This window comes from Marmota monax, unplaced genomic scaffold (genome assembly GCF_021218885.2).
Source record: "Marmota monax isolate L192 unplaced genomic scaffold, Marmota_monax_Labrador192_F-V1.1 WCK01_AAM20220418_F8-fsc00460, whole genome shotgun sequence".
In the NCBI taxonomy this organism is placed as follows: Eukaryota; Metazoa; Chordata; class Mammalia; order Rodentia; family Sciuridae; genus Marmota; species Marmota monax.
This window is the reverse complement of record NW_026692817.1, coordinates 342,934-352,573: the sequence shown is the minus strand read 5'-3', so window position 1 is coordinate 352,573 and position 9,640 is coordinate 342,934. Positions and strand designations below refer to the sequence as shown.

Here is a 9,640-nt window from a genome sequence, read left to right as displayed (position 1 = left end):
AAGTGGGGCTTCGCTAATGAACAATTCACCAGAAATACCTAGGTAGACAAAACCAAAAGATGGTAATATGTTGATAAATATTTAATAGTTATAATATTACACTCCTTGTCTCTTCCAGGAATTTTTTTTTGTATTGTGCTTGAAAACGACACAGAATTGAAGAACAACTACTGGCTATTGGTTTGGGAGCTACCACTTGAGCCATATCCCCAGCCCAGAAACTGTTGTTTTAATAGGAAATTTAAGAATACAGAAAAAAAGTAATTGTGAATAAACACTGTATTCTAGCAAACTGCCTTTTCTTTTCTCATGATAAAATATGAGACATATGAAAACATATGAAATTGTTTCCCCCAAGTACTATAACCAAACAAAAAAAGTTGAGGATCATGGATAGTAGGATACAGGTTTCTCACTGTTGATAAGGAAAAGTACAGATAAGCAAGAAAGGACAGCAGAAGTGATCTGTGATTTACAGAGTTAGATTCAGAGATAATAGTGTGATCTTAGGTTTACACATACACACACACACACAGAGAAATAGAAATAATCACATACATATGTGTATACATGAGTTGGTACATATAAATAGATTATATAGCTCTGTCTGCTGAAATAGCAAGGAATCAATATCACTCCATACAATATGCATATAGAAATTGGCCATCAATTTCTTTCTTTCTTTTTTCTTTTTTAACTTTTTGCCTGGCCACAGTTTTTATTGGTTCTTTTTAGCTGTAAATAACAATAGATTATAGTATTGTCATAATATAGGAACATGAAATAGGATTTATTCTAATTTTATAGTTATTACAAATTTAAAGTGTGACATAACTAAACTGAAAGGAATGGAATATAAATAATACTGACCTAAATAATTTTAAAAAGTGTTTTTTTGATCGGAAAAATTAAGACTACAGATAAAAGTAATTGTGTGTGTAGTATTTCTCCTTCCTGTCCCCACATTCTACCCCCTCTTACTTTCCCCTTATTTTATTAATCTTTCTGCTATTTACTTACATTTCTTAAAAAGTAATGTTTTGTGAATGCCCATCATGGTGAGATTCACTGTGGTATATTCATATATGTATATAGGAAAGATAGGTCAGATTCATTTCACTGACTTCCACTATCCCATTCCTTCTCCTTCCTTTCATTTCCCTTTGTTTAACCCTGTGGTCTTACTTCTATTTTTTTAAAAAATCCATTGCTCTTTATTTGGCATTAGTTATTCATACTGAAGAAAATATTCAACCTTAGATTTTTATGGGACTGGCTTATTCATTCAGCATTATTTGCCAGCAAATACCACAAAGTCATAGTTATTTATAGCTTACTAGTACTCCATTGTGTATATATACCACATTTTCTATATCCATTCATCTGTTGAGGGACACCTAGTTTATCTCCTTAGCTTAGCCTTTGTGAAACATTGATATGGCTGTATCAATGTAATATGCTCATTTTAGATCTTTTGGATGTATACCAAGGACTGGGCTGCTGGATCAAATGGTGGTTCCATTCCTAGTTTTTTGAGGAATCTCCATACTTCTTTCCAGAGTGGTTGCACTAATTTGAAGTTCTATCAGCGATGTATGAGTGTACCCTTTCCCCTACATTCTCACTAACATTCATTATTATTTGTATTCTTTATAATTGCCATTCTGAATAGAGTGAGATGGAATCTCAATGTAATTTTAATTTGCATTTCTTTAATTGCAAAGGTGTTGAACATTTTTCATATATTTGTTGACCATTTGTATTTCTTCTTCTGTGAATTGCCTGTTCAGTTCCTTTTCCCATTTATAGATTGCACTATTGGGTTTATTTATTTATTTATAATTTTACTTTTTACATGTTAATAATCTTATTGAGTAAAGCAATTCCTGAGCTCATAGTTTGATACCATCCCATTCATTTGTTCTTGATTTTTGTTTTTGTGCTTTGAGAGTCTTGTTGAGGAAGTTGGTCCCTAAGCTGACATGATGGAGAGTTAAGCCTACATTTTCTTGTCATAGGCACACACAGAATTTTTGGTCCAATGCCTTGGTCCTTTATCCACTTCTAGTGTGAGTTTTGTGCAGGGTGAGATAAGGGTCCAATTTCATTCTCCTACATATGGACTTTTCATTTTCCCAGAACCATTTGTTGAAGAGGCTCTTTTCTCTATGGTGACTTTAGTATGTGATACCTGTATTTATGTGGGTTTGTCTCTGTGTCTCTTATTCTTTTCCATTGATCTTCATATATGTTTTGGGGCCAATACCATGCCATTTTCATGGATATCTAGATGATGATATTTTAATTCAACATGTGACCTCTGCTGATTCCAATATCACCTCCACTTTAAGAGATACAGCTGAGCCCTATTTACTATAATCACTTGTTGTCAGAACCGCCCTCTGACACTAGACCACCTAGTGTCTCCGGGGATGAGCAAGATGATGAGTGTCACAACCCAGCCTGCCACCCAGCCTGGCCAAGAATCACACCAAATCGGGAGTTGAGTCAACCATAGAGGTGCAGCAATCTCAACTTTATTGTGTCAGGGACAAGGTTATATAATGATAGGAGGGGGTAAGAAGAGACAGTAGCAAGAACCAATAAGGGGCAGTTAAGTCACTATCACTAAGGCTCCTAGGCAGATTTCAGATTAAACCATTAGCCTGGGCTAAGGTCAAAAAGGCCCGCATGCGCCAATCCAGCCAGGTCACATATACGGAAATGCTCTGGCAGAACCAATGAGGCCACCTCAGCCAACACTCAATAATGGCCGCTGTCCCAAAGGAGGTAAAAGGTTCCAACAACTTCTGTGCCAAGTCTCATGCTATTCAACCTTGTAAGGACAAAAAATCATTGCAATTGTTTTTTGCACTTCCTCAAATTCAAGTATAAACATAATAAAGTTCTGAAATATTTCAAAAATTAGTGGTTAAATTTAGTAAACTTATTATAATTTTAAGGAGTGCTAAAAGAAGGGAGGAAGAAACTTTGTGCAAATTGGGGAGAGGAACAAGGGAAAGAAAGAAAGCTATAAACAGGTAAAGTACACCAAGGTGGAAAGGCAGAAAAGATAAATTGGTGTTGTTTGAGATAGTAGCAGGCAGTGAAAAAGAATGAGCTGGGTTTAAGAGAAGCTGGTATAAACTAGAGCCAGGAAAATAAAGAAAGGAAGATAGATTTCAATTAATGTTGTTATTGGATTAACAATTATTAGTCAAGCTGAGAAGTTATTTATATTTTCAAAATTGACAACAGGGACGTTTCTAGTCTTGGAGGATGCTGTGCTATGAGCTGGCTGAATATAATGTGGCAGAAGTTCAGGATACAGGCTCTGATATGCCCCCTTGTTTGCTGTGGGTCACTGGTGTTACCTGTTCCCCTGTGCTAAGATTCCTTTTGTGGTAGTGAAGTTTCTGGTAGCTGTCTGTGTGAGCCAGTACACTGGTTGTGGGTTTTCTGCAGTTGTTCTGGGATGCAGTAGTTTTCCTCTTGTTGTCTGCACTCTCTGAGGTGCTGTACTGAAGGATTTCTGGCAATTCACCTGGACTTTACTTTCCTCTGCTCCAGATTATGAATAATGGGCATTGATTCTGCCTGCTTAAAAAGTCTGGCACAAGGTTTTGCACGTATGAAAATATTGCCCTGTCACTTATAGGTTGCTATTGTAGTTCAGGCTGTGGTACACCTAGGCTGGTATTCAGCCCTTTTTGCTTTGTAGCCTCTGGCAATTTCCTGCTAGGTCTACTTGTCACTGGATTCAGGCAGCTTCCCTCTCATATGGTGCTGCCACCCTAGGCTTCCCATGGTGTTTTCCACAGTGTGAGAGGTCAGAGTCTGGTAAATAAAATTTCCTTTGGAACTAAAGCTGTTTCATTGTAGCCTCTGGGTCAAGTAAGCCTGCACAGAGGTTTTCACCCTTGCCTTGGTTGTAAAGGCTGCACAGGATTAGACCTCTACCTCACTTGGCCCAGGTCCCCTTCAGCCTGCTATGTTCTCCTTGTTAGCAGTGAGGGTGGAGGGTTTCCACAATGTGTGTTAGTAATGGTCCTTCTAGAATTTCTTTCTTGGCAGATTCTTAAGAGTGGCCTTGGAAAAGGGGCTTAACTCTGGTTTAATGTGCAGCTGTCATGCATGGGAATTCACTGTGCTGATTTAAGAGGACGACTGATGGGTTGCAGACTCCACAAGATGGCTGCAGTGGCCTCCCTACTCAGCTCCCTTTTCATGATTTGGTTTTCAGCAGTCTGTGCTATTATAAGAAACATTTGTGTTTTATATTTTGTCTGTTTTTTTTAACAGTTTTCAAACAGTTTTTAATTTTATGAGTTTAAAAAGTGTCCACAACCACCCTTGCTTTGTTTCTCTGATGCCCCTTCCACCTCATCCACGAGTTTTCCCTTAGGGCACTGAGTTTTGTTTTTTACTCTGGTAATCTATTTTCCAGTTTTTCTGGGTCTCAGACTACATAATGTGAAGTCATAAAGCATATATTTTGTCACCTGCTTCTCAATTCTGCTTTTATTTGCTGCTTCCTTACTGTGGTTTAAGGAGATAGGGACCCTTTGCTTCTGCCAACTTCCCCTTCTGCCTCCACAGCTATCAGTTCATAACATCATTATACAGTTTAAACAACAAAGTATCCTTGAAGAAATGCCTGATGCTGAGCCTGGGAAAATAATATAAAAAATAAGCCTAGAGAAGCAGTACCAGAAATTAAGAAGATACCAAAAATTAAGGAAGAATAACAATAACAACAACAATAAAACGAAGACATGTCCTAGGGACATAGCAGCCAACCCGAAATAGCTCCAGAGGACAAAGCTGGGGCAATTTGAGCAACAAAATCAGTAGCACACATTTAATTATAACCCAAATTATAACACAAATATCCCTAGGTACATTCTTATATAAATAAATGATTGGATCAATAAATAAATAAAGTTAAGATCTTACTTACAGATAAAGTCTCCCATTCTGGGAATTAGAAGTTAATATCTCTTATTCTGTCTTAAGTGGAGCCTAGGGTCAAAATCTTTGTTTCAAGTGAGATATATGTGAAAGTACAAAGGTATACACTACACAAAAGTGCAGTGTCAGTTATTTAAAAATTTAATTATTCTTTTCTCATACTTCTATCAAATAAATATATTACCAAATTACTGCAAATGATGAATATTAAAATATAATCCTTTTAATAGTAAATGTTCATTTCAAAAATTATCCTTATGCAAATGTAATATATGATCCAGAAAATAATTAACATCTTTCTATTTATTAATTTACAAACAAAATATACAAAAGTTATGTATTTAAAAAACTAATTATGCATACACACCCAAAGTCAAAATTATTTATTTGTACCTTATTAAAGTGATCTTTCAGATGTGGCTTTTTACCTAAGAATCATTTAGCATACTAAGATTCAGTCATTAATTGGTACTGTCTCCTCCAAAACATGCACCTTCAGTGCAGTCCAAGCAATGTCACCATAAGATGTCAGAATGAGGATAAGAGGTATAAGAACAAAAATAGATGTTGTGACTATGAGGGTCAGCTCATTGGCATGATTATCAACACATGATAATTTCAGGAGTGCTGGAATTCCACAGAAGAAGTGATCCACTTGATGATTTCCACACAATGGTAACGAGAAGGCAAAGAGGGAATTGAATGCTGAGTTTACAAAACCACTTACCCAGCAAGCCACAGCTAACAGTTGGCAAAATTGAGGGTGCATGAGGACAGTGTAACACAAGCACACAGCTACATGACAGTCATATAACATCACCACCAACAAGACACACTCAGTGCTTGCTACTGCTAAGTAAAAGTAGAATTGAATCATGAAATTGGCATAAGAAATGGTCTTCTGTGGGCCCCAGAGATTGACCAGCAATTGGGATATGGAGCTGGTAGTGCAGCAGAGGTCCAGAAAGGAGAATTTGAGAGGAAGAAGTACACAAAAATCATATGAACTCAAAAGGTAAGAAAATGCTCCAAAAATCATAGCAATATGAGAAAAATAATCAGAAGTCAATTATAAGGTCCTGACACATCTTAAGATAATTTGAGCTTAAGTAAATCTATTGCAGTAAATGACTGAACAACGAAAGAAATATTGAACACACATGATGTTTCTTCAGTGATATCCATGCCCAAAAGGCTCATTAAAAAAAAAAAAAAATGTCATGAAGTAAATTGAGAAAAAAAGGTGCTTATACTCTTTAATGATGGCAACAAGGACTAGGGAACTGGTCGAGGTGAAAAGTGGTCAATGAGGCATGATATCTAAATGTGTGATCAAATGTGTGCTTGAAAAAAAAATGGTTAACAAAATTTAATTTCTCCAAGGCAATTGGAGAAGTCTATTTATACAATATCGATTAGATTATCATATTCCATTCTTACTGTGTTTGCTGATTGTGTTTTGTAATTGTATAGGGATTATACAAAATACTGTCATTTTTTTCTTAGAAAATAAAGAGCCAGTGGGAAAGAAACATAGCATCTGCAACCTACTCTCAAATCCACCTTAAAAGGGATGGATAGCAGAAAGATATTGATAGGAAGGAGGGAGGGAGAGAGGAACAAAGAAAGAAAGCATAGGAGGTAGACAGATAACTTTCAGAGCAAATGTCTTCAGGGAAAAATATCAGTAATACTCAACCTGGATAAAGGGAAAAGGGTGTTTTTTTTTTTTTTTTTTTGGTTTTGTTTTGTTTCAGTTTTTTGACCAGGGATTGAATTCAGGGACACTAACCACTGAACAACATCCCCAGCATTTTTTTTGTACTATATTTAGAGACAGGGTCACATTGACTTGTTAGGGACTTACTAAATTGTTGAAGCTATTGAATTCATGATCCTCCTGCATCAGACTCCTGAGTCACTGAAATTATAGTGGGGATTACAGGTGAGCACCACTACGCCTGGTTAAATGTCAAATTTTTATTAATCCAAGGGTGAGTAATACTTGGTAAAAAATGGTAATAGAAGAATTACTTAACATATCTAAGGTAGACAATTTCCACAAAGACCCATTTTTGTTATCATATGAGTGACTTTTTTTCCTGAACTTTTGGGTTATTTCCATTAATGTGATGACAGAAACCTTAAAAATTGCAATCCCAATAATCATTCATATAGATGAAAATACAGGAGGAAGAATATCAAATTTACCAGTGATTTCAAGTTGTTTATGCAGGGTGAAAGATATTTGTATTCAATTTGATGTGCTTATCAACTGATTTATTTGAACTGAATGTTTTTTTCTACTGTAAAATAAAATAGTGACAGTAACAAAAAGACATGCAAAAACATCCCCATGATTTTATGGATATTAATGATATAAAAAGCTACAAAATTCAAGAACAGAGCACTACAATGATTCCTAAAGGATGTATACATTTAAATTTGGAAAGAAAGGGGAATGAGGGAAAGGGAGGAAGGATGAGATAAGGAAACAATGATGGAATGAAAAGGGAAAATTTAAAAGCAAGAAAATCAAACTTCAGTGACTCTGCACAGAAAAAGGAAGACTTTGAAGAGGAGGACAGGGAGAGGAACATGTTGAGAGCAGTTAGAGCACTTGAATTTTGAGGTGTGAGCATTGCAGGGCTGAGAAATTGGAGTCATGGAGCCTGAGGAAACAACATGATGTCTTTTTCTTATCATCTTTATCAGGATTATAACTGATACAGTATTTAAATTCTAAGCATAAGTTCTGATTACTGCATGTTTTTATTTCTAAATTTCTAGTCTAGATAAGATCTATGAATTCTTAATGAAACCATTTGAAGAATTTGGTCATTTGATAGTTACACTTAGTCAAAATTAAATTTTTCTTCAACGAATAACTATACAGTTATGATTCTTGGATGATACTTTTTCTCCTACAGTTTTTCAACCCTTTATCAAAAAGTTTACCACTTTCTTTGTATTTATTGTGGCAATACCTAACCCACCATTTACATACCCTCTTCTGAATTTTCATCTCCTCCAACATTTTTATATCCTTTTCCTCATTTCCTTTTGTGGCCAATGAAATTCTTTCATATGCTACATACTAACTTATATGAGGAAAAGAAAGATGTCACAGTAGATCCACCTGTGGTTTTCTCTTTTGGGTATCTCTCTGCTGCTTGTGTTCTATAAATGAAACTCTTGAAAGATTTCAGGAGTAGCAGTTTGGTTATATTTCAGTAGGAAAATTAAGATCATTTTGTCTGACTCGACACTTTGAGACTAAGTCCAACCTTGTAACTCTTAATGGTACTGATGATGTAAATGATCATTAACCAGGTTTTACACTGGTTAACTATCTCCAACTCAGAAGTCATTTAGGATGATTAGTGAGCACATTTTAAAACAGCTTTCTTGAAAACCATAGCTGAATAGAAAAATAGCAATAATCAAATAGTAAATAAGGAAGATTCCTTTTCAATAAGTCACTGCCAAGTGAGACATAATGATAATCTTCCAAGAGCTTTTTTGAATCTTATTTATACTAGTAAACACTACAACATGACAAGTATGAACCACAAAATTACTATTACCTAGTCTCATAAACATTCAGTTTTCTTATTCATTATACAGTAGCTTCTATGACTTAGTAGATTTAATAAAAACAAAGTGGCAGTTGTGAGATGTCTTTATCTGTTGTGTGTACTATATTTAATATTTTTACAAATATGGGGGAAATATGGGGGAAAAGATACAAGGAAAATAAAAGAGTAACTTTATGGTTTAATTTTCTTATTGAAGGAGAAAGAAATAAAGACCTTCTCCAAAGTTGCTTTTATATGCTGAGGATAAATTCTCTATTTTAGGTTTGGAAGTTAGCATTGCCAGCATTGCAGAGGAAAACAGGTCACTTTTTTCATACCTTTAACACTGCCAACATTTATTGATTCTGATCATATTACTCCCTTCATTCTCTTACCTAGTACTTAAGAAGTATTCAAACAACTCCTTTTACTTCTGTCCTTCTGGTGTCTGTCCACATTTCCTGTATACCACCTTCCCTATTTCTCTCTCTTTATGTGAAGTTGACCTGATCCTTGGTGTTGGTCTCCCTAAAATCACTAGCATAAATGCCTGATTTAAATTATAATCTAGTATATCATGTTTGTAAAGCAAAATCTTAAAGCAACTGTGATTATCATTGCTCCAAAAGAGAGAGACCTGATTCTACTAAAATTATTTGTAGCCACAAAGAAAATCATTAGAGCAATCAGTATATCATGGGATCCACCCTTATCTCAGAGTCTTCTGGGCCTTGGAAAAAAACCAAAAGTGTTACTTGATTTCCTTGACTGGGCCATTGAAAGGGTAAATCCCAATATGTCAATTAATGCCTTCAAAGACTTTATCTGGGTTAGAAAACTTTTACAGGAATGCCATCATCATGATATCAGTCTATTGTATTAAAATGTTAATGAATCTATAGTCTTACCATCACTGAGAAAATATGCTTCAAGCTGTGATAACTGAAAGGATAGGTAGTATTGAGTTACCTGACTTTTTTTACCCAACACTTCATCCTGCTTAGTACAAAAATTTGAGGGATAATTTGTCAAAAAAAAAAAAAACTAATTTGTGAATAGGAAAAGGCATGAAATAGTGAAAATTTATAATA

General features: G+C 35.3%; 1 protein-coding gene across 1 annotated transcript; it reads right to left on the bottom strand.

The window, feature by feature from the left end:
- Window positions 1-5,425: 5,425 nt before the first annotated feature.
- Window positions 5,426-6,010, bottom strand: LOC124095326 (olfactory receptor 2J3-like). Its single transcript, XM_046448463.1, has one exon. It carries the CDS (start codon window positions 6,008-6,010, stop codon window positions 5,426-5,428), a length of 585 nt encoding a protein of 194 aa, XP_046304419.1.
- Between the last annotated feature and the right edge of the window lie 3,630 nt (window positions 6,011-9,640).